Source organism: Amphibalanus amphitrite, unplaced genomic scaffold (genome assembly GCF_019059575.1).
Source record: "Amphibalanus amphitrite isolate SeventyFive unplaced genomic scaffold, NRLGWU_Aamphi_draft 000021F_arrow, whole genome shotgun sequence".
In the NCBI taxonomy this organism is placed as follows: domain Eukaryota; kingdom Metazoa; phylum Arthropoda; class Thecostraca; order Balanomorpha; family Balanidae; genus Amphibalanus; species Amphibalanus amphitrite.
In genome coordinates, this window is record NW_024881517.1 from 1,546,825 (window position 1) to 1,572,924 (window position 26,100).

Consider the following 26,100-nt stretch of genomic DNA (forward strand, 5'->3'; position numbering starts at 1 on the left):
GAACGCAAAGGCCAGACCGGACCTCACCAAAAGCCTTCGAATATTGAACGCAAGACCGGATCGCATCGCACTTTGTCCGGTAAGATTGACTAATGACTGCAATCTAAAAGACTTGTAAGTTGTAGGTATCGGGATGATACTTCTATTGTTATGAAGATATAAGGGCAACTTGCAGTAATTGGATGCAGCCTGAAAATCCCGGCTGCCGAACTGACCGATGTCATCTGTTGGAGCTATGCCCAGCCGGCAGACTGGCACCGAGTGCATCCACCCTTCCCAACGCTTTGGGAGCATGCACTTGCACGCTGCAACCAATGCTCGACCCGATTTTCTATAGTTTCCTATACCTATAGCTGTCTCGGTAAACGTACGGCTGCGCTGTGACGGCAAGCTCCTGCAAAGGTCGCTTCACTCACTTCCCAGAGCTTCCCACTTCCGAGAGCTTCACTGTTCCGTGATCCTGTTTTGTCGAGGGCCGGAGACGGGAGGCAGCCAGAAGTGCTTTGGTCGGGCGGGGGTGCAGACCAGATAGCACCGGCTATCGCGCGTGCTTCGTGCCTCGCCGGACGAGCGGGCCGCGTTGGGCTCATATCAGCTGATAGCACGGAGGTGTACCTACGGACACGGGACACGCCCTACTGTGTGTAACTGAGGGCGTTTAACTTTTACTACCAAGACTTGAAAACTACCAGCAGCGTTTCTGAGCATTACCTGTTTTTTTATTGTGGAGCTCAGATCAGGTTAGTGCCCTACGTATACCTAGCATCGCATCCCTCAGGCGTCCCTGATATCTCTCATACCCCTCCCCCACATAGTCCACAGTATGGTCCACCGATCAGTCCAATTTAAATTGGCAATGTCATCTCGTGTCACTGCTGCGCTGTCACGCCGCGCTGTTTCCATCTTTCTGTCTATGTATTATATAATGCATGCCACTCATGTGCGCGACTGCCACAGCCGGTCACCTGATCACGGCTGAGCGGCTCACAGAGAGGTCTGTTCTATCCGATTAGCGTCCGTTTGGCTGCCTGGGCAACAGAGCCCGGCCGTCGGCTCGGCGGCTCGGATGGAGAGCGGTGCGAGCGCCGCGTGTGGCCGGCAGTGCGACCGCGGCCGGCGGGAGACGGTGAGGGCGCGACCGGCCCGCTGGCAGGCAGTGAGGTCGCCGTCGGATAAGTGAGGATAATTGTAAAAGTGAGGAGCTGTGCCACGAAAAAAGCAGTTGACAGTACGCCCGTCCAACGGATTGGTACCGGGAGTCGAATCAGCGGCGCACGCACTCCATCTCCAACGCAGTGGTTGCGAGCTGCACCACAGCTCACCAGGTCGAGGCCGTGACTATTGTCGGCGCCGTCAAACATATTTTTCTAGAGGGACTCCGCTGAAAACTGGTGAGAAAACTCATCTGAAAAACATCCTGCCAAACTCTTTTGTGATAATTATTCATTGGCATCGAAATACTCTGCCGGATGATGTGAAATGAAAAGGTATTATACCTACAATTTACTGTTTAGGTGTAGGCTTATGTCAGCACTGCAACTTGCTCCAGAGCAGCACCAGGCCGTGTTCCGGGTGCTCATCGCTCACCTTTTACATTTCTTACACTTTACCTTATTAGATAGAATATTATTGTTTGCTTTCGACTTTTCGACAATGACAATAAATTATATCGAGCTAAGTGTGGTGCTCCTGAAGACCAATTCGATCGTCAGTCAATAGTGGCAGGGTTTTGCTCGGTATAAAAGCAGAATAAGCGGTACATACAAGCATATAAGTTGTAGCGGGTATAAGCTTTCTGACGCGTCTAATTTGGTCTGCCACACCCAGATAAATGTCGACCTGTCCACCCTGGCAGAGCTGAGCCTCGGCCCTCAGTGGGGGCTCGGGGGAATGTCCGTCTCCCAGTCTGTAGCCGGCGCGGTGGTGAGAGCTCCGGGTCCCGCCGCTGCGGGGCTCGCTCTCCGGTTCCGACGGGGATGTCCTGGCCGGTGGCGGTGACCGTGTTACCGGTCAGATATTGAGCAAAACATGTCAGCGGGGCGAGCCTGTGGTATACTGCTGCTGCGGCTGTGTGGACTCGACACGTCCAAATTCTGCCGTGGAGGTTAATGGTCGTACGGTGTATGAAAAATCGCCCTTAGCACCAAACTTTGCACTTGTCGTGAAGTCTGTGATCTCTGTAATTCGCCCATTAAAATAAATGAAATTATATTTCTTCAGAACGTATGGGCAAGTCCGTTAAATACTATGTTAAATTCTAGATACCTACGCTGTTTCTAGATAGTTGTTCATTTAGCGCATGGAATGGTAAAGGTAACATGGTTAATTACTAAGGCGTCTCCTTCTCGTATTAGCTCGCAAGCCATCGCCGAACACAGGCATGTAGGAAACTATATAGGGTGAATAGGTCAAAAACGCCCCCCTTAAGCGCGAAACCTTCTGACATTCAACCCAACACAGATAACTTAAACCTTTGGGCACCATCATGTAGCTCATTCTTTTTACTACGCTTTGAGACCAAGAAAAGACACCTGCGTGTGGGATTTAACCCCCCAAAAAGGTTTTCGCATACCCTTACAAAAGGGCGTTTTGCCCCATACCCTGGGTAATACGCCCACACCCATGTGCAAAGTGCCCCCACCCCATCCATCAACAGAAAATGATGAACATGGCAGAACTTGACGTCATTCTGACGTCATTTGTGGTCAACCTATCATAGCCTTTGGAATAAAATTTTGTTGCAATGTGTAAAATGGATGCCCGGAGGAGTCATGAAAGTTTGGTGACGATATCTGCAGTCGTTTAGGATATATCAGCAAAAAAGGACAGGGAGAGGCCTTTTCGGCCCCGACCTACAGGGCGCTACCCTGCACTCTCACCACCGTGCAAAACGCCCCCCTTTCAGAAAACTGGGGGCGTTTTGCCCCATGCATCGAGTAGGCGTCTTGCCCCATCCACTCCATTTCCGGTCAACAAAATATTGACAAAAAACGCGCCACTAACGCCGCAGCATAATACATTCAACAGAATGACAATAAAACGCAGTTTTGAGTGATGTGCACAATAGCAAGTTTTGTGATATAAAGAGGGCATCAAAATATTAGGAATCTTCTGTAAAAAACAACAAAAACCACACCCAAAACCAAAATCAGCACCTACCCACGCTGCTCCTCAAGACGCGGAACCGGAAATAGAGACCTACGTAAACAAGCAGCTGACTGTTCTGAAAGACAGGATAAAACACCTATCCGTCGATAAAAAATACGATTTTTTAGGGGAGGCGTTTAACCCAGGGGTGCGTTTTCCCCACAGTTACCCTACTTCAACTATCATATTTCCTCTTTTTGTCCTACTCCAGACTTGAGTGTCACAGGCCACTCACTGTTGTATATCCCTCGCGGGCCCGGGGGGCGTTTTTCGCCCCCCCCCCTGGCGAATATTTGCGATAGCTCCCGAACGCTTAGCGATAGGAAAGCGAAACTTTCAGTTCCTTTTCTCCAATCAATTTGACATCTTCTGAAGTAAAAAAATTGGGCCTAGCTATATTGATGACGTCACAGGGTCGATTTTTCTAGACCCCTGCACGGCAAACTTCGGCGTCACAGACGCAAACTTCAAATAGCTGCTAAAATTAGAGTTTTAGAGATAAAGACAAATTACGAGCACAGTTGTGTAGCGTTTGACCTAGAGAAAAATAGAAAAATAGTTTTGGTGACCTGAGGTCAGAGGTCAGGTCAACGACCCCGAAATGTGGTTACGAGCGAGCGAGCGCAGCGAGCGAAGCGAGTTTTTTCAATATAACGGAAAAATCTCAGTATGAGCGGCCCGGCCCGGCCTGTAACGCTTTTGAGAGGCTTATATCTCAGCAACCGCTGGGCCGATTGGCCTGCGGTCTTTTTTGCTGGGTAGCCCCATCCCTTCTACCCCGTAATTGACTACTTTTGATACACCTCAGTGACCGTCGTGGCACGTGTCACGTGAAAAGTCAAGAGTGTTCAAGCTGTTTTGCAAAAGTAGTGATTTTGAGAGGCTCATATCTCAGCAGCCGCTTGGGCGATTGACTTGCGGTAATTTTTGTAGGGTAGCAGCATCCCTTCTACCAAAAATAGGATACTCTTGATGCATGTGGGTCACCCCCAGTGCACGTGCAAAATACAACAATAAGAGGTGTCAAATTTGTTCCCATTCTAATAACTCGGTAATTACTGGGGCGATTTCGCTGAAACTTGGCATACAGGTAGGCACCCACCAGACAATGCATTCCCACGTGTTGCGGTTAAGGTGCTACTGCACGTGTGCACGTGCAGGGGGCGCTTCCAGATCTCGAGAACGGCTGGGCCGATTGCGCTCAAATTTGGTACACGGTTGGGGACCAGTTGTAGGGTGCCGTGCAAACGTCAGTTTGGACCCCGTTTGCACGTGCGCACGTGCAGAGTGCCGCTTCCAGATCTCAGGAACGGCTGGGCCGATTGCGTTCAAATTTGGTACACCGCTAGCGACCGGTTAGAAGGGTGCTTTGCGCAAGCCCGTTGGAAGTACCCTCTCGCCCTTCCGCACGTGCAGGGCTCACTATCTCGCTCGCTCGTTCTTCGCCCAAAAGGCGTTTTACTGGTCAATATAACGGAAAAATCTAAGTATGAACGGCCCGGCCCGGCCCGGCCTGTAACGCTTTTGAGAGGCTTATATCTCAGCAACCGCTGGACCGATTGGCCTGCGGTCTTTTTTGCTGGGTAGCCCCATCCCTTCTACCCCGTAATTGACTACTTTTGATACACCTCAGTGACCGTCGTGGCACGTGCCACGTGAAAAGTCAAGGGTGTTCAAGCTGCTTTGCAAAAGTAGTGATTTTGAGAGGCTCATATCTCAGCAGCCGCTTGGGCGATTGACTTGCGGTAATTTTTGTAGGGTAGCAGCATCCCTTCTACCAAAAATAGGATACCTACTCTCGATGCATGTGGGTCACCCCCAGTGCACGTGCAAAATACAACAATAAGAGGTGTCAAATTTGTTCCCATTTTAATAACTCGGTAATTACTGGGGCGATTTCGCTGAAACTTGGCATACAGGTAGGCACCCACCAGGCAATGCATTCCCATGTGTTGCGGTTAAGGTGCTACTGCACGTGCGCACGTGCAGGGGGCGCTTCCAGATCTCGAGAACGGCTGGGCCGATTGCGCTCAAATTTGGTACACGGTTGGGGACCAGTTAGTAGGGTGCCGTGCAAAAGTCAGTTTGGACCTGTTTGCACGTGCGCACGTGCAGAATGCCGCTTCCAGATCTCAGGAACGGCTGGGCCGATTGCGTTCAAATTTGGTACACCGCTAGCGACCGGTTAGAAGGGTGCTTTGCGCAAGCCCGTTGGAAGTACCCTCTCGCCCTTCCGCACGTGCAGGGCTCACTATCACGCTCGCTCGTTCTTCGCCCAAAAGGCGTTTTGCTGGTTTTAGTTTTTCGCAAATAACTTCGACAAAAATGGTCCTAGAGCTACGGCAGTGGTACCATCGCATTGGTCTTGTCAAGCCGCGTCGAATGATATATATTTTGTTTGGAAAAGGTCAAGTTTTATGTTGACGAGTTTTATGTATGAAGTTTTATGTCGAATGACCTTTGGTTGACCTTGACACATGAAAGGTCGCCTATGATGGATTTGTACCCGCTGATCACGAATCTGGCATCTATTTTCCTCTAAGCTTTCATTTAGAGCTTCCGGATGGCAAAATTGTCTTATTTATTATTTCTAACTTGAATCAGTGGAATAGCCTCTAGCAAGGATACCCTTCTGTGACCTTGACTTTTGAGCAGCCTTGTATCGTAAGATGAACCACAAATAGGGAATTGATAAGCCTCAAAACATTTCAAAACATCTTGGAAGTTAGCACGCAAGATGTACGAAAAAGTGCAAAGTTTGAGGTCAATTTGAGCTTGACCTTGACCTTGGCCTTTGATTTTCAGCACAGTTTCGGAATCCTCAGATTCTCTTCTTTCGTTTGACACCCAATTTTGCCGGTTTGATGCATCCTGCCGTCCTCTAGAACGCCTAATTTGAGATCACTACACATGTGCCGTTTTTTGTCTTTGACCTTGACCTCTGACCTTGAAAATTGACCTGAGGTCTAAAATTTTAGTTGCTTTAGAATCGTCTCGTAAGGACCTTTTGTTTGGTATCGCTTTTGTTTCCGTAACTCCCTTATTTACGGAGTAAGACAGGGGGGCGAAAAACGCCCCTCCCCGGGCTGCGGTGGTTGGGATTACCCCCCGGGCCCGGCCGGGATATTGTCGCAAGAATTCCCCTTGCTCCGAGTGTCTGTATCACTCGTTTAGGTATATTCTGATGTCACGACGCTGACTCTGGCGTTACTTTGCTTCTATAACATAACTCAGACATAAGGTCATCGTGTGTTCGTAAATAATGTAGGGATGTATTAGGCATATCGTGTACAGTCTGTCTTAAAAGTACCGCGCAAAGTGACGGTGGATCCATCAAGGCCTGACCGAGAAAGGGCCTGCCTTAATTTGAAAGTTACCGGTCAATTGACCTAGGGAATGGACGAGGATGTCAATTGCTTCGGCGACCCAAATTTAGCAGGCCCTTCCTCAGTCAGGCTCGATGGATCCACCGTCACTTTGCGGGGTACTTTTAACCCTCGCCCGCACATGGGGGGGGGGGGGGTTGTCACCCCCCCAGGTAGTCTTTCTGCTCTGCACTCAACATTTTTAGAGTTAGAAGGCTGATTTTTCGTATAGCTGCTCCTCTATCCTTTCTTGATGTCCACTGAAAATTTCAAGTTTCTGTGATTTTTGGTTTCGGAGATATGACCTTGTTTTTCAGGTCATGTCATGACCCAAATGGCCAATTCTCAACATCTTGCGTTTGCCATGGGCCTTGTGAGCTTTTGACACCCTGATTTCGGCCTTTTTTGCCAGTCTTACCTCCCACCTATTATGGAACATGTTGTTCGACGATGTACAGGGGTCAAGGTCAGGGTCAAGGTCAACCTAAGTCATCTAAGATAATTGCGTTTTAGGCAAGCTGAATTTACTTTTTGTGAAGTTTTTTGACTGCATTTTTGGTAAAAGCTTCTCAGATCATGATTTCATGTAATATGGACCCAAAAACAATCGGTGCACACATCAGTATACACACAGACACACACAGACATACAAACACATATAATTGACCTTGACCTAACTTGACCTGAAATGACCTCAGCAGCAAAATTCTGGTCGGGTAGTGTGACAAAGAGGTTCTAGCTGGCTTGGCACCAGAAAACAGCATCGTCATCGGTATTTGATAAGCAGCGCACTTGATATCCAACGGTGACCCAAAACAGCAACATTTTTTAGTTTGACCTGACCTGGAAGGTCAATGACTGACCTGAGAAGGTAAAACTGGGTATCATTGGATTTGTCTCTTCCCAAAGAATGTTTTTGGTCGTTACCGCTAAGCTCTATCTCCAACAGGAACGAAATGGCGCGGGGGGGGGTGGCAACCCCCCCCCCATGTGCGTTCTAGGATGGGAAAATGGCATGTGCGGGCGAGGGTTAAGACAGACTGTACATGCCTACATACACTATTTACCTGCCTACACTGAGCACTCTCTACATGCATACTAGGTATCACAGCCACTGCGATCGCCAACTAATGACCATCTCAGCTCACTTTTCAGCTCCTGTTCGCATTTTAAAGGACATCGTTATAATTGCGATTGATGAGATCGAAGAGTCGTGACTTCGTTGGACTTAAGATGAGAATGAACCTGATTAAAAGGCACAAAGTTGTATTGATCATTTAGTAACATTTTCAGGTCAAGGTTACATTTTTCTCTTTTCTTGATCAGGGCTAAGTAGCCCAAGACGTTTCTCAAAGTTGATCTACCATGATTGCGATTGATGAGATCGAAGAGTTGTGACTTCGTTGGACTTAAGATGAGAATGAACCTTATTAAAAGGCACAGTTGTATTGATCATTTAGTAACATCTTCAGGTCAAGGTTACATTTTTCTCTTTTCTTGATCAAGGCTAAGTAGCCCAAGACGTTTCTCAAAGTTGATCTACCATGATTGCGATTGATGAGATCGAAGAGTCGTGACTTCGTTGGACTTAAGATGAGAATGAACCTGATTAAAAGGCACAAAGTTGTATTGATCATTTAGTAACATTTTCAGGTCAAGGTTACATTTTTCTCTTTTCATGATCAGGGCTAAGTAGCCCAAGACGTTTCTCAAAGTTGATCTACCATGATTGCGATTGATGAGATCGAAGAGTCGTGACTTCGTTGGACTTAAGATGAGAATAAGATGAGAACTCTGTGCCTTTTAATCAGGTTCCATCTTATTCTCATCTTAAGTCCAACGAAGTCATGACATCACTAGTTATAGTCAAGTGGTTCATAAGAGGTGTCGAGTGCCTTCTCTAACGACGAATGCAAAAAGAGAATGACTTGCTAAAATTCATTTGAACGGTCGTCAAAGAGAAAAAATGTCCACTAGTGCAGGGTCAACGAAAAGTGCACTTCATAATCTCAATGTGTTTAGCTATTTTTTATTCGGTACTTTATGACAAGTTATTGACATTGATCGTTTATGGCGAACGTCAGTCTTCATGATCTGTTGTCATCTAAAATCAGTCTAAAACATATTCCGTGAATACATAACCCCGCCAAACGTTCTAGTGCCTTAAAACCCTCGCCGGCCGAGGGGGGGGGCGGGTGCCGCCCCCTATAGGTTTTTTTTGCGATAGCTCCGAACACGCTGGCGATAGAGGGCTGAAACTTGGCATACCTGACTTTTGATCCAAGCCGCATCTTTTGACACAAACCGCATTTTTGGGTCAGGTCAGGTCACTGACCTATGACGTCATAAGTGAACCTCTGCACGGTCTTCAGATGCCGCAACTTCGCAACACCTCACTGCCAGAGGAGATGTCACAGTGAAATGAAACTTGCAGGATCTAGTATCCATTATGAGTCTCACAACTTGTATATCTCGGATTTTTCCTAAAGATCATATGAGGTCAGGTCATTTTCGTGACCTCACCATTATAAGTCAATGGGGAAAAATGAAAACTGCTATTCTGGCGCCGGAAACGATCTCCAACTATCTCAAGCACACAGAATCGTGATTTGATGCACTCCTTGCAAGGTTAGATGCGTCACTTTTGCAATGTTGACCTTGCGTGACGTCATTTATGACGTCATCAAGGTCATATCAGTTTTTCGTCAATAACTCCCGATCAAATTGAGCTAGAGAGTCGAGAAAGCCACCAATGGACTCAGGAAGACCTGCCGAATCGAATGATATGCGACATGACCTCTTTCGACCAACTTCGTGACCTGGGGGTGCTGACCTGACCTTGAACCTGAGGTCAACACCCAAAGTTGACCTGACCCGAACAAAAAACATATCATTCGACGCGCCGGAGCAAGACAAACACGATGCTGCCAAAATCGCGGCTCTGCGGCCGTTTTTTGCGAAGTTATTCACCAAAAACTGAACCGTACCTTGGGGCACTTGACCTGACCTCAGAGGTCACCGGTTGACCTAGGACCTTAAAATTGGGTACCAATCTCTGCGTCTCGTAACGGCGCACACGCCCGTTTTTTCCGCGACGCGCTAGCTCCACCAGGGGCGAAACGGCGAGGGGGGTCGTACCCGCCCCCCCCCCTCGGCCGGCGCGTATGTAGAAAACCAATAGGTCCGGCGAGGGTTAAAATCCCATTTAAGTCGGTATTGGTGTGCCACTTGTGTGTAGGTATTGTGTATGGCTCGAGCAGGAGCCATACATGTTGCGTATAAGATGGAGCGAGCGCCTTGCTCGCTGATATGAGCGAGCAAGGCGTAGCACAGTGGAGAGACCAGTGTGAGTTGTGAGGAGTAGAGTAATGCAGTAGTCTATGTAGAGACTTATCCCGCGGGGGGCTGGGGTCTCCAGCCGAACGCGCGGGGCTGGGGGGGCGGGTGTAAATTTTACCCCGCCCCCCTGTTATCTCCCGAACTAATGGTCCGATTTGGAAAATTCAAACGCCAATCGAAAGATCTCATCAAGATCTCATCACGAACAACTAAAAACATGTACTTAGTTTAAAGTTTGAGGTCAAGGTCAAGGTTAGGTCAAGGGTACAAATTGCAAGTTCCTACAGTATCGGCCTTGCACCGTAGTTGCCGAAGAATGGAGTCATGGACTGAGACTGATTGCCCAAAACGTGTTCTTAGGCTACCAAGACAATATTCGTTGCATACAATATCATTCAGAGGTCAAGGTCAAGGTCAGGTCAGGTCAGGTCAGGTCACCAAAAACAAAATATAGAAAAGGGCATGTGCGACACATGTTTTATGGGTCATTTTACTCATAGAATTCAATAGGCACACTCAATAAGTGATATGGACCACCTCTGGATGAATTTCAGGTCGAGGTCAGGTCAAAGTCAGGTCAAGTGAGGTCAAATTTTGAAGTTGGTTGTTAAGGCCTAAAAAGGTGTCTATCTGATGCAGTTTTTCACGGCAAATCGAATGGTGCTATTTTTGTTACCGTACAAGGTCTAGAACTTCCAAAAAAATCATTTTTCAATTTTTTTGTGTGTCGTGACGTCATAAAATATTTAATAACTCCCACATTTTTGAACCGATTCTTCTAAAAATTAGTATGTAGGTGCACATAGACAACTCCTCTGACACATATTCCGGTTTTATAGATACACTCAAAATTTTGGATTTTATGATTATTTTCCGAAAAACGTCAGTTTTTTTGAAAAATTTGGGCCAGAATCCAAAATTTTCAAAAAACCGAGATAACCATTTGATAGACAAAACAAAATTACGTATAACCTTTTTTGTTACGTCTTGATTCCTTTAAAAATGAAGATGTTAGCGGCGTTTGAAATTTTGCCGTTTTTGAGGCGAAAATGGCGAACATGACGTCACTAAAACGTCAATTGCTCAAAAATTTCCGACGGATTTCGCTCAAATTTTCAGGGAACGTGTCAAATTGTTGTAAGAAAAGGTACTGAAAGTTTGGCGGCGCTGCGCGCCGCTGTTTTTGAGATATTGCAAAAATTCGCGAGGGGGGGTAAAATTTACCCCCCCCCAGCATCTCAAGACGGATTGATGTCCATCAAGGCATCAAATGTCTTGACATTTGCGAAAATAAAAAGGCGTTTTGCCATTCATATGATGTGGCTCATACTGGCAGCATGTAAATGTCTCTGTAAATTATTTAAATGGCATGACGAGTCCCATTAACCCTCGCCCGCACATGCCATTTTCCCATCCTAGAACGCACATGGGGGGGGGGGGTTGCTACCCCCCCCCCCGCGCCATTTCGTTCCTGTTGGAGATAGAGCTTAGCAGTAAAGACCAAAAAGATTCTTTGGGAAGAGACAAATCCAATGATACCCAGTTTTACCTTCTCAGGTCAGTCATTGACCTTCCAGGTCAGGTCAAACTAAAAAATGTTGCTGTTTTGGGTCACCGTTGGATATCAAGTGCGCTGCTTATCAAATACCGATGACGATGCTGTTTTCTGGTGCCAAGCCAGCTAGAACCTCTTTGTCACACTATCCGACCAGAATTTTGCTGCTGAGGTCATTTCAGGTCAAGTTAGGTCAAGGTCAATTATATGTGTTTGTATGTCTGTGTGTGTCTGTGTGTGTACTGATGTGTGCACCGATTGTTTTTGGGTCCATATCACATGAAATCATGATCTGAGAAGCTTTTACCAAAAATGCAGTCAAAAAACTTCACAAAAAGTAATTTCAGCTTGCCTAAAACGCAATTATCTTAGATGACCTAGGTTGACCTTGACCCTGACCTTGACCCCTGTACATCGTCGAACAACATGTTCCATGATAGGTGGGAGGTAAGACTGGCAAAAAAGGCCGAAATCAGGGTGTCAAAAGCTCACAAGGCCCATGGCAAACGCAAGATGTTGAGAATTGGCCATTTGGGTCATGACATGACCTGAAAAACAAGGTCATATCTCCGAAACCAAAAATCACAGAAACTTGAAATTTTCAGTGGACATCAAGAAAGGATAGACGAGCAGCTATACGAAAAATCAGCCTTCTAGCTCTAAAAATGTTGAGTGCAGAGCAGAAAGACTGCCTGGGGGGTGGCAACCCCCCCCCCCCCCCATGTGCGGGCGAGGGTTAATGGAGCCAATGCTTTCGTCGCTTTATTCGACTCACCTTTATCGACGTGGTTCCTGTAACAGTTGATCATGCCTAGAACATTCTGCATCTTTTCATGTAGGCATTGCAAAGAGCGGATGCGAAAGAAATATCAACATTGCTTTTGTGGCTCCTTTTTTGTAGCCTTTTCAGCCTCCTAACTTTTTATTTTGCCTATCAGTTACTTAAGTTCTCCTTTGTTCTTCTTGCAGTTCCGTGCGTTTTATCTGTACCTATATCCCTCCCGTTTTTTTGTGTAAGAGCTATTTTCCCATACACTTAGCCCTCCCATTGTGCTGTGGTTATACTTACATGTCCCATAGCGTCGCATGTCCGATGTGTGTGTGCGTGTGCCCGCTCAGGTGGCTGGTGGGCAGCGGGTTCCGGCGGCTCTGGCCGGCCATGTCCGACGGCGGCATGCCCGAGGTCAGCGTGCACCAGGGGCCCGCCCGCCGGCTCAGCTGGACCAGGGTGCAGCTCCCGGCTGCGCTGGTACCGCACGACAGCCCCGCCGCCTCGGCGCAGAGCTGCGCCAGCTCGCCGGCGCCGCCGACGCCCTCCTTCGCTCCTCCGCCGCCCTCCCAGCCGCCCGCCGGCGCGTCGACCTCCTGCGCGACCCTGCAGCTGCCCGTGTGTCCCCCGGCACCGCAGGACGCCGAGCCCGCGGACGAGGACTCGCTGGACGAGCGCTGCGCGGCGGGCGCGGCCGCTGCGCCCGGGCCGCCGGCCGCTGACGCGCTGGCCGCTCGCCTGCGAGCCGACTCGGTGGACAGCGGCGACATGAGCGTGCTGGGCGTGGCGCTGGTGGCCAACTGCCACGTGTCGCTGGTGATTTTCGGCCTGTTCTTCCTGGCGGCCGGCAGCCTGCTGTGTGTGATCGCGTTCCGCGCGCCCACCTCGGCCGCCAACGACGTGCAGTCGCGCGTGGCGGGCACGTTCTTCCTGTGCCTGGCGGCCGTGATGTGCACGTTCGGACTGTGTCTGTGCCGGCTCGACTACCAGCTGTCGCGGCGCGACCAGGAGAAGGGCGCCGCCGACACCGGCGACTGCTACATCCACGACGACACGAGCCGGTGTCACCGGGTGCTGCCGAGCATCCAGCGCGCGCGACGCTCCACGCAGCGCGCCAAGCGGCACGTGCTGCGCCAGCTGGACGAGCGCTGGACGTCGGCCGCCGCCGGCCGCCACCGCGAAAAGACCTTCTCGTCCATAGAGCTGCTGACGTCGGCGTCCACGGAGTCCGTCAGGTGAGGGAACTGGACTCAGCGTCCGTCAGGTGAGGGAACTGGACTCAGAGTCTGTCAGGTGAGGGAACTGGACTCAGAGTCCGTCAGGTGAGGGAACTGGACTCTGAGTCCGTCAGGTGAGGGAACTGGACTCAGAGTCCGTCAGGTGAGGGAACTGGACTTAGAGTCCGTCAGGTGAGGGAACTGGACTCAGAGTCCGTCAGGTGAGCCAGCTGGACACGTTGTCTATCAGGTGAGCGAGGTGGAGTCTGAGTCAGTCAGGTGAGAGTGAGCTGCGGACTCAGAGTCCGTCAGGTGAGCGATCTGGACTCTGAGTCAGTCAGGCGAGAGTGAACTGCGGATTCAGAGTCCATCAGGTGAGAGTGAGCCGCGGACTCAGAGTCTGTCAGGTGAGCGATCTGGACTCAGAGTCCTTCAGGTGAGGGAACTGGACTCAGAGTCCGTCAGGACTCAGGTGAGCGAGCTGCAGACGCAGAGGATCGTGAAACCGCCCCAAATAGGTGTCCTACACGCCGTTGTTACATTAATACTACATGCTTTATTCACCGCCGTGCTGATTTTCCCTGTTCATCAATTTAAGTCTACTATAATTCGTGTTTAGTTAATTACTCCCTTTCACTTTGTTGGTTGCAAATATTGACTTTATGGCCTGGGTGATATACCTAGTACATTTGCTCTTGTATATGTTATATAATCGATCAAAGTTGATGGCTTAGACACTAAGCTGGGGAAATCCGTGCTATCGTAAGTTATATCGGACGTGGCTGCGAAACTTCTCTCGGTACGAAACTTCTCTTGATCGGAAGAAAATCGGAGGGATGAAAAAGAAAGAGCGGCCCATCGGAGCTACGTTGTACGTAAGTTGTTTCGCAGCGTTTAAATGCCAGTTTTACTACGATTTAAATGCCAAGCAGATCAGCTGACCTCGTAGTACCATGTCGATAAGGTCGAATTCCCCATACGTCTATAGTGTAAAAGTGACCCCTATTGCAAATGGGCTATCAGGGACATCTCCTCTGTAAATTTGGAGGGATCATGTGTCGGCATTCCCACGTTCGTTTCGGAGTCCATCTGTTCCATTTGGAGCCCGTCAGTTGGCGTCAAGAGTTGGCGCAGCGAGCGCCCCGAAGACTGCGTCTGTGCACGAGGCTTCGCGATGGAGGAGTATTTTGACGAAATCGCCCTCGCTGCAGAAGAAATAGAGGGGCTTGTTGAGAAAGAGGAGGCCGCAGTGTGCCGACGACTTTAAACTGTACGCCAACGCCAAGACCAAGGCAATCAGGGGGCGCTCAGATGATCGGGAGGTTTCAATTGATCAGGGACCCACCAGGTGACCAGGGAACCCTCTGATAACCAGGGGCCCTTCCAGTAACCAGGGACTCCTTCAATAACCAGGGGCCCCTCAGTAAACGTGGGCCACTCAGGTTACTGCAAGAGACAGGAGTCCCTTATAACCAGGGACCGGCAAGGTCTCTCAGGTCCGTTTTTGACAAAGCTGTTATTGACGTCATATGCGAGCCCTTTGCCACCAGCAGAGGGCCCTTTCAAGCCTTTTTAGGGCCGTTTAACGTCTCTTGAGTTTCCTTTGAGGCTAAGGGCCTCTTCAGCAGCCGAGGGGTCTTTGAGGCCTTTTTGAGGGCCTCTTAACGTCAGCTGAGGACCGTTGGACGCCATCTGAGGACCGTTTGGGGCCTTCTGATGGCCAGTAGATGCCAACTGAGGGCTCTCTGACACCAGCTGAGGGCACGCTGACACCAACTGGGGGCCTCCTGACACCAGCTAAGGGCGCTTTTATATTTGACACGAGCTCAAGGCCCTTTGACGCCCTTTGAGACCTTCTGAGGTCCGTTTGACGCCAGCAGAGGATCCTTTGGGGTCAGATGAGGGCCCTTTGCTGCCTTCTAAGCGGCTTTTGAGGCTTTTTTAGGGCCACTTGACGCCACCTGAGGACCGTTGCGGTTGGACTCCAGTTACGGACCGTTTGAGGCCTTCTGATGGCCATTTTGCGCCAACTGAGGGCCCTCTGACACTAGCTGGGGGCCCTCTGACACCAGATAAGGGCCCTTTAAAGGTAGACTGCCACCATTTTTCACAAAACGGTTTTCACTAGAGCTGAGCCACCTATGTCCCAGACTGAAGTCGGTTTTCCGAAATTCGAACCCGTTTGCGAGAAATCGGAGACCAAAGTTCAGTGTGATGCCATTTTTTAGTCCAAGAAAACCGACATCTCTAGGGGAAGCCGGGGGAAGCCCGGCATAGTAAGCTCTTTTTCATTTTTATTTCATACCATACGTGCTGTATAAAATGTTGATATCCTGCTAGCTAGCTAAGTTCATTGGCCGTGTTTTCCCAAAAATTCGGTTTCGTGGAATAAGTATAAGGTTAAGAAAATCGAGTTTTAAAAAAGTGTTGATTTTTCTGGGGTAAGCCCGGCATAGGGGTAACGCCGGCCACCTCCCCAGCGCTTTACAACGAGTTGATGAAACCATTATGTGTTTTCCAAATATTAACGGAAAGTGAAATATTAAGGTACTGATTAGCTCTGGACATCTTAGAGTTTATGTCATTACTGGTATTTTAGCTAGCGTCTACTACATATACAGTACAGGTCGATGAAAATCGTGATGCAAAATTGACAAAAAATGTGTATTTCAAAATTCCTTAAAATTTATTTTTCTTTTTACCTTAATGCATCATATTGCATATCATTCGACTCGGCTGATGAAGAAGAACACAACGACACCATTTTTGAAGCTCTCGTTATCTGCAAAAACGTAGTTTGACCCTAGTTGACCTTAAGTGACATGACTGGCTTTGTCTATGATAACATGTTTATTTTCGAAAGTTATCTTTGATCTAGGTGTAAACCAAACCTGCTCAGTACCTATTATCTCATGGAAAACAGTGGTTTAGTGGCATTGCTCTCGGTTGGGGGTAGGCTTGGCCACTCGCCCGGGGTTACCCCAATGTGCTAATTTTTATTTTAGAACAGCGATATTCGAAAAAAATGTCATACTTAAGCCAGCCTGCCTCGTCACCCCTCACTACAAACACTTAAACGGTCCGGACATAACATTCGTATTAATATTAGTACTGTATGGTATAACATTAACAGTGCAACATATCTCACTTTTTAGCTAAAAACCCTTAAAATATCATTTTTGCGCTATAACTTTAACAATATGCAATTTTTGTCAGTCTTAACTTTTTTTGCTGGCGTTACCTTAGCTGCCACGCTGAAAGGACAAACAGTTGAGCATTTTATTGTGAATAATTTAGCCGGAAACGGGGTGGCCGGGCTTCCCCCGCGCCCGGGCTTCCCCCGGCTTCCCCTACTGTTTATCGATAACTTTGAAACATGAATTTTCTTATCTTTTGGTAAATATATGTCAAAACTTTGATTGTTTCGAGATCAGAGAAGAATTTTGGAGTGTCAAAATAAGTTAAACTTATATATTCAGTAGTTCATTTTTTCCAAAGAAGTGTGGGAAATGGGGTTTAACATGGGCCAGACCCATTCCAAATGAGCTATGATTTTTAAATGTTTTACGAACTGAAATGCAAAATAAATTAAACATGGCCAATTTCTTATGAAATCATATATTAGTAAATCATAAAATACCTTACTTTTTCAAATAAAATGTAATAATCTTATGACCTTGAAGTCTAGTGATGTGTAAACATTGTCGCTAGACATTAACCGATTGATAATTGTATGATAATCGACAATTTTTTCGCGATTCACGTGATGATACTTTGTCAGGTGAATTCTAAAATTTTGTTTTGTCCAGGGAATAAATCATAGGCCGATCTGAGAAAACTTTTTGAAGGTGGCAGTCTTCCTTTAAGGCCTTCTGAAGTCCGGTTAACGCTAGCGGAGGGCCTTTTGAGGCCAAATGAGGGCCCTTTGAGACCTTATAAGGGCTCCTTGAGGCTTTTGAGGGCCGCGTGACGGCATCTGAGGACCGTTGTACTCCAGCTGACGACCGTTTGAGGCCTTCAGATGGACTTTTGGCGCCAGCTGAGAAGGGCTCACTGACACCAGCTGGGGGCCCTCTGACACAAGCTAAGGACTCTTTAAGGCCTTCGGAGGGTCGTTTGACGCGAGCTCAGGGCCCCCTGACGCAGGTTTAGGGCCCTTTGACGCCCTTTAAGGTCTTCTGAGGTAGGTTTAACGTTGGCTGAGAGCCCTTTGAACCCATCTGAGGGCCCTTTGAGGCCATCTTGTGGCCCTTCATTTGGCCATCTGAGGGCCCTTTGACACCAGATGAGGGCCATTTGACGCTAACCGAGGGCCCTTCGAGACCATCTGAGGACCCGGTGACCCCATCTGTGGGCCCTTTGAGGTCTTTTGAGGGCCATTGAAATTTCACCACAATACCCCTGGCTGCGCTACTGGGCATTTATGGACTCGTATGGGCCTGCTGGGGAACGAGATGGGCCCTTCCGGTCTTTTCAATCATTATTTCAGTTCATTTTACATGGTCTTCGGCGGTCTAAAGATTAGGGGCCCCAACTCGAATGGGGGGGAGGCCCGTGTGCCCTCTCCTGTGTGCGGCCTTGCCGACACTACACCGGGATTAGGCGCCGACAAATACGGACCGGCGCCGCAACCGGCTCCCCCGCGGCCTGCCTCGCGTTGACATAGCCCTTCCCGAACACCAGTGTAACCCCCACGCGGCCTAGGTATTGCCGCGCCCACCTGTCCGCGGCGCGGCCTCTGATGGCGTATCGGATCATTGATGGTGTGATACATGTTTTGGTCAGATTTTCGCAATTAACGCGAAAAATTACCCAAAACACTTTTTAAATTTCAAAATTGAAAAAAATAATTACAAAAATGACGTGAAAGTGACCGTTTTCAACGTGTAAATTTAAAACGCTCTAGCGCAGCCATTTTTGAAGAAATCGACTTCAAATTTTGCACACGTGTTCATCAACCATATTTGTTTAACATATATTTCGGTTTTGTGAAAATTTTGAAAATTTCTTATATTTTTTTTCTTGAGAAAGAGGTAAAGCTTCGCTACGATCGGCCTTCCGATCGACCGAGAAGATTCGTAAAGTAAGTTCGTATCTTCACCATTTGCGATACAACTTGCGTATCTACTTAGCCTACGATGTGATGGATCCCTCCAATATCTGTTCCGATTCAACTTACGTTTGATCGCAACTGCGAGGTGCTTTGCGATCACATGGATCCCCCCAGCCTAAGCCTGGATCAGAAGCACTCTAATCCGTTTCGTTAGACATTTATTTTTCGAGAAGTGTTTCAACGGCAGTCGGGATGAATTTTTTCAGTAACCTGGTGAGCCTAAGTGATAGCCTTGTCTTTCAGAGCTATTCATCCCTTGTCTGCCTATATAACTACACAGACGCCGTTTGCCTTTATTCACAGGTGTGGGAAGTGTAACGAAGCCTCGTCGTCCCACGGTGCAATGGAAAGCTCAGACGTCGCCAGCTTTCCGTCCTGAGGCGAAGTCCAAGCACCTGTGGCGCATGGGGCCGTTTGGATACACACGATGGCTGCCTCTCAAAACCAGTGCTCACTGCTCATATCTTCAAGGGCCGACGGATTTTGCACGGATGTGTCAATTTTGTTAATATGCGAGAGAAACGTTAATGGTATTGGCTTACGTATTGGCTATGGTATTGGCCAAACGTTACCGCTATTGGCTTTGGAATAGGCGACATACCTACCTACATACTGAATGCTGGTATACCGACGTGAAACAATCAGAATTCAGAATGATGTCGCTCAACTCGCTCGCTGTGAAGTGCTGAAGTGTCTTTTATATTCAATCTTGTCAAACGTATTTCCTGAAACGTAATACTGTAAGTATGGTACATACATTGTGCACTTTGTCGTTGCTACCTTTATCGCTCACTGTATTTGTCATAACTGTTATGAGCAATAGCAATACACTGCTACGAATAATTATGGTACTTGCTTGTTTTTTTTTCTTTCGCGTAACAACGTCGCCCATTAGGTAAAATTGTGCCCCTAATTGTGCACATACTATAGTATAGCGGGCTGCGTTTGTTTGGATCAATGCACGTGTCGTGCCCGTATTTAAAACACCTATGTAAATATAAAATTGTGTGTTTCACTGCATCATTGTCGAATCGTTGTAGTGTCTTCGCCCGATTACATATTGCCCAAGTGACCTGTATAAATTTCAACGCCAACACAACCATTTTGTATCATTTTCCTTCATTCGGCATATCTAATCTCGGAAACAGCTATTAGAAATATGGGGTTAAATGTTCAGTGAAAACGTTCTTCACCATTGAAATAGCTACCTTTCACAATAGCCGTTTTCACGACGGCCATCTGGTACACATTTGGTGCACATCTGGTGCAGATCAGGTGCAGATTTGGTCAAATCAGGTTCAGTGTGTCTTTTAGTAGCTATCAGCTAGGGTTAGGGGAGAGTGGGGTAATTTGGCCGCTTTTTTTAGAAAACGATATAACTTAAAATTGACGACACATTTCTGCATTTTCTCAACGCTGGCAGGTGTCGCATTCATTTTACTTTACTGGACAGTGAACTTGAAATGATAGAGTAATTACTTATATTGAAATTGTGACGTATTACAAAGGTCTGCAAGGCGGCCAAATTGCCCCACTAGCAGGGTTATTTGGCCGGGGGTGTGGGGCAATTTGGCCGGTGTTAGTTTGCGGTCGGGATTTTCTGTTATATTGCGAGTCAGCTTCAGATTCAGCAATGACGTGTGTCCTATGACGCATTTGCCGCATTTTGGAGGTTGGCTCAGGGGTCACAGGGGTCAAAATAGCCAAAGTAGCGGCTCTAGATGCGATCACAGTTTTTTACGAATAACTTTTGAAGTAATCAAGCTAGGCCAAAACTTCGAGTACCATCGTTATTCTCTCGTCAGTCCGCATCGAAAGATATATGTGTTGACCTTGAGAAGTCAAGGTCAAAGGTTGAACTCAGGTCACGTTGCATCAGGTCGCTTGACCTCAAGGTCACGTGATTTCAAGGTCATCATGCATATCATTCGATGCGCCTTGGCGAGCTGAACAGAATGAGACCATTTGTGCGGCTGTACCATTTTTATGTAAGGATTTATTAGCAAAAAACGTTTGGTAACCTTTGATGACGTCACATGCTCTTACAGTTGACCAATCGGAAGTAAGGCATCAAAGTAGTCAAAGTTGGTCATGAATCATGTCATTTATGGTACAATTGACCATGAAAACTCGGCCGTCCCAGCATAGTGACCATGAGCGCACCGGCCAAGCTGCCCCGCTAGTCCCGGCCAAATTACCCCATATTGCCATTCTGAAATTTTTTGTCTATTAAGTCATCGCGGCTTTACGGAATTAGATAAAATTGCTCTTGGAACCGCTGAACACCCCCAAGAATGGCGCTATAATGTCTGAATTCGTTTTTAGCCCAAATACTACATACATGTTATACAAGTTTATAAACAGAAGTAAAAGTTACCATTTTCTAATGAAATTAACGTTTTATTAATTTTGAATAAAACTACGAGGGGCAAAGTTTTGACATTTGTCCTCCAGTTATTTCTACCCATGACAAATGAATAGAGACTAGAGTTATTTCACTCACTTTTATTAGACATCGTACAGGTGGGGGCGGCCAATTTACACCACCGGCCAAATTACCCCACTCTCCCCTACACTACTGTTAACGCTAGACGCCTTGAGACCCTAATTTTTTCGCGATTATTTTTAAATGCGCGGAATAATTTCAACCATATTTAGGCAATAGCTGTTTCAAGACCTGCCGAAACTTTTTCTTCAAATACATTTTGTTGTCACATAAATATTTGTGGCACTTGTCATTGACTCGTAATGTTAGCTGTTTTTCCATCCTGGATAGAGGCTTTCATACGTCATATGACATTAGGCTCCGCCCACGACTGCGGCATTGACCCGTGCCCAACAGCGACCTCTGTACAAACGACACCCCTGCCATATGTAAAGGATTATGAATTTCGCTGACGTTTCACGTGCTATGAATCAATTGCAGCAGACCGTCAAGTAAATGTTAGGCTCTTGTTGACTCTTGTAGGTATATGGGACCAAGAGGACCATCACTCCTCAATCTACTACTCACACATGCTTCGAACAAACGTTAACGATTCCTAACAAATACGATTTTCGATGTAGGATATATGTTTGGTGAAATACGAGCGAGCCTTATGACGTGAAGCGAAGGCAATTAGCTAATTATTGCGCTGGTCGATGGGTGCATAGCGATGTACAAATCAGGAGCTACTTGATGACATTCATTATCCAACATCCCATTATTGCATTGTCTGCAACGCCATAGGCTTTAAACACAGGTGAATATTTCCTAACCTTATGTCAGTTATATGCCATTTGCCCGTCATTTGCAGCTTATAAAAAAAAAATAAAACAAATATCAGCGAACATATCAGCATTGTACAAGCAATGCGCATTGAGCATTTATGGCTCCTCAGTCATCATGTCGCTCTTTGGGCACTGTCAGACAAGACGTTACGCACAACTCCGCCGGCTTTCGGCACCCCTCGACCGTCCCCGCTCCCCGCCACAGCGCGAGTGACCGCGCGCCGGCCCGAAACCGCCGCAGGCCAAGACCACATAGGCGGGGCTTAGCTGTGACGACATAACGTATCACAGACTGACTGGTGATATATAATACTGAACGAGGCCGGTGTAAATAAATTTTCAAGACCGAGGTCCTTACTGGATTTTTGAACGAGGCCGAAGGCCTAGTTCAAAAATCAGTAAGGACTGAGGTCTTGAAAATTTATCACCGGCCGAGTTTGGTATGTATTTTACTGTATGCCAACGATAAATTTATTTTCTGGACCGAAGCTCTTAGCCGACTTAGGAACGAGACCATCCCAAAATGTTGGCTTAACCCACTGAACTCTAATATATACTGGAAGGAGCATTGGTGACTTGTTTTTGTCTATCGATTTCCGCCATGTTGTGTATACCAGAAATATAAATTGCATGTACGGTAGCAGAGGTGCAGTTTAGTGAGAGGTACACTACTCAAAAGTGCTGCTGCTTCATGCTTGCAGTTTGATTGCAGTGATCAACTTTTCAAGACTTTGGTATACACAACATGGCGGAAATCGTTAGACATTCTGGCCCATATACGGCCAAGGCGAGTGCCTCCCCCTGGCTTAACCCTATTAGTGGCAGGCTCCTGGCTACCCCATATTAGTGGCAGGGGGGGCTGTTTACGATCCCCCCTTGATATCTCGAGATCTAACGGGCCGATTTTCAAAATTCAAACGGCATTCGATTTGGCTCAACGAGATCTACATTTCTAAAAAAAATAGAATTAAAAAATGTCAATAGGGGGGTAGAGGGGGGTAAAAAAGGGCAAATTGCAGATACATTTTAGACTGTTTATCACGGCCAGGTTTCTGAACCAATCTTAACGCAACTTTTGCCGATCGATAGAGAATGAACCAGGAATTCACATGGATCCTAAAAATATGCATTTTCAAAAATCATAGGCGGATACAGATCATTGAGATTGGGGGTACACAAAAAGTATAGTAAATAAGGTTTTTGTTGGTACTGTTTCTAAAAAGGGTGGCAATGGTCTTGTTATGTTACAGTTTTCTTATGAGAGAACGACTAAAATTGTATTGGTCATGCATAGGCGGTGTCAGGGCACCTATGTTGGGAGGTAAAAAATAACCCCCCTTTTTGGACGCCTGGATCCGCCTATTATAGCAAAAACGTGTCAAAAGAGGATGCACAATAACTTTGCATATGTTATCACATGATACCTTTCATTCACTGTTCGTAAAACTGGTGCAGCATCGTGATCTTCGCCCAAATGACTCGCTTCACGAATAGGACCCCCCAATTCCCAGTGCTCTGGAGCCGCCCCTGGTAAAGTTATGAACTTGAAATTTTCAGGGAATGTGCCCAATTTAGTTTTAGGAAAAGTCAGAAAATTTCAGCATCGTAGCTTCAGCGGTTTCGGAGATATTCCCGAAAAACCTGAGGGGTGGATAAAAACAACCCCCCCCCTGCCACTAATAGGGTTAAGTGCATTCTGGTAATGCATTTTTGACCGTGGTCAATTTGCTTACACCAGTTATTACCACACCCCTCTGGCTAATGTATTTGAATAGGCCAGGCATACAGTAATTATAGCCTCTACACGCCGAGTGAAAATCTTGCTCGAAATTTAACATTACGAGTCAATGAGAAGTGCCTGAAATATTGAAATGGCGACAAAATATCTAAATTGTAAAAGTTTCGGCAGGTCTTGAAACGGCCATGTCCTGAGCTTGTTGAAATTCTTCCATGCATTTAAAAAATAATCGCGAAAAAATAGGGTCTCAAGAGGTCTGGCGTTAACAGCAATTGCTTATATGCCTGCTTTGTCGTATTATCAGAGAGCAGCAGCGATTAAAACACTGAAATAAATTCATAAAATGAAGATATTTGCTGTAAAAGAGATTAGGTGCAGATTTGGTCAAATTAGGTGCACTCGCCGGATTGACCGTCGTGAAAATGGCTAATATCAAGCCGTCGACACCTCGGAAAGGTGCAAATTACCTACTTCATATGTCGTCCACGACTCTTAACCCGCGCATGACTGGGGTATTTTCCATAACGCGAGTGACTGGGGGGGGGGCTCTCCAGAGCCCCCCTCCTATCTCCGAAACTACTGGGCCGATCGTCAAAATTCAAGCGGCGTCTGATAGCCACGGAAAAACTGTCGAGCGAAACCTATTTTCTTTGACCTCGAGGTCACCGATGACGTCACAGGTCAGTTCAAAGTAAAAATTATCGACATTTTTGTTAGTTCACAATTTAGGCTCTGACCGCCGGATCTTTGGTCCGATCAGGCTTATTTTTGGTTTACGCACTCCTTGACGGATGCCTTAGATACCCTTAGGGTACCGAACTTTTACTTCGAATTTTTAAGGTCAAGGCCAGGTCATCCTAGGTCACGAAAATTTTATATCATGTATCGGTCACGTGACGCATGTTTTATGGTCCATTTAACTCGTAGATTTCGAAAATAGTGTCGTCTGTGTCATTTGAGGCCATTGTCAGCTGAATTTACCGGAGGTCAGGTCACTTTCAGGTCAGAAAAGGTCAAATTTTGAAAATGAAATTTTTCAACAAAAAAGGTGCCTATCAGATGCAGTTTGAGCTCAGGAACACGATGGTGCCATTTATATTGCTGTACGACGTCAAAAACGTACTGAAAAATGGATTTGAAAAAACATAAATTCGTAAAATTTTGACAATAGTGCGAATAACTTGGCTATTTTTGAAGATATTGGGCTAAAACTTACAAATGTAGTTCATCAGTGTGTGTTCCATCACATATATTCCGATTTTTGCGAAAAGTCAAAAACTTTTTGAAAAAAAAAATCAAAAAATATATTTTCGTAATTGTAAATAAATATTTTCAAAATTTTCAAAATTTTGAAAATTCGAGACAGCAGTTCGATAGCTACGTGTATTTGTAGTCTACTCATGCAAAGTAAATGAATCTAGCTTTTAAAACTGAGCTCTTGAGAGCGTTTGCCGTATTTCAGTAATTTGCATGAAAATCGGCCGACATGACGTCACTCTGACGTCATTTCCGGCTAAACTATGGTAGCTAGAAAGTTGAAATTTTAACACAAGGTGTCAAATTAATGCTTCTGAGGGTAACGCAAGTTTCGTGTTGATCCGTCAAACGGTTTAGAAGATATTGCTGAAAAACATGAGGGGGGCTCTGTAGAGCCCCCCCCCTTTGATTTTGGCATTCTTACATTAGCCCTATGGGCGTTGCATGGAAAGAATGGGACCAAAAGTCTACAGTGCCCCCCCCCCCTTAATTGATGGTGTTCCGCCACTACTGACCAGTTCATCAGCTTGCCGAACTGTAAGGGAGCTGTTTTGCTCCTGGAGCGTATTATACCGGAGCTAGCCGAGGAGGAAATCCCATGGTATAGCCCGTGCATTTGTGCTGTATGCAATAGGTTAACGTTGATATGCAAAAATATGGATGCATGTTTAGTCGAGTACCTACCTATCCTTTGTTCGGTACAATCAATCGCACGTAACTATCTATAGTCTGGCAAACCTAAGAAAGAACGGAGTTAAAGCGCCTGCACAAAACGGTCATTTTAAAATTCCTGTATAACGGCACATATGTATGTAGGTATGAACCAGACAAATGGAGATTTAATTCCATAATGAGCAAAGGTGTCTCATTATCATTATCAAAGGCAAAGGTAGTGCTGGAACTGTTTCATTATCTTTCTTAAACCCTCGCCCTAGCAGGGGGGGGGGGTCGATGCGACCCCCCCCCTAAGGTTTTTCAAAGATAGCGTAAAAACGGCGGCGCTGCGCGCCGCCAAATTTGGCACAGCTTATGGGGCAACCTTTTTACATATGACCTGAAAATTTCAGGTCCGGGTGACCTTGGGTCAGGTCACCAGGTCAGAAAAACCGGTACAAGGTCATGGTCAAATTTCGATTTTCTTTTTGCACCTGTCCAGCTCACAGTTTTGGACTGATTTCCTTCAAACTTTCAGGATGTGCTAAGTTCACCGAGTTGTATAACATATATTTCGGTTTTTTTTAGGTCACTGACCTGAGGTCAGTTAGAGGTCATTACGTCGTAATGTTAAGCCTATGGGAAAATACTAAATTCGGAAAATACTGGAGATATC

At 46.6% G+C, this 26,100-nt stretch overlaps 1 protein-coding gene across 1 annotated transcript; it reads left to right on the forward strand.

The window, feature by feature from the left end:
- The first annotated feature begins 1,011 nt into the window (after positions 1–1,011).
- LOC122391133 lies at positions 1,012–19,525 on the forward strand. The gene is made up of 3 exons (XM_043384803.1): positions 1,012–1,391; positions 12,526–13,410; positions 18,809–19,525. Exons 2-3 carry the CDS (start codon positions 12,566–12,568, stop codon positions 18,882–18,884), a joined length of 921 nt encoding a protein of 306 aa, XP_043240738.1. The 5' UTR covers positions 1,012–1,391; positions 12,526–12,565; the 3' UTR covers positions 18,885–19,525.
- The last annotated feature ends 6,575 nt before the right edge of the window (positions 19,526–26,100 follow it).

Coding starts and splice junctions, on each gene's coding strand:
- LOC122391133 (XM_043384803.1), top strand. CDS start 12,566: ATGTCCGACGGCGGCATGCCCGAGGTCAGCGTGCACCAGGGGCCCGCC. Junction 13,411..18,808: donor GCGTCCACGGAGTCCGTCAG/GTGAGGGAACTG, acceptor CTTTATTCACAG/GTGTGGGAAGTGTAACGAAG.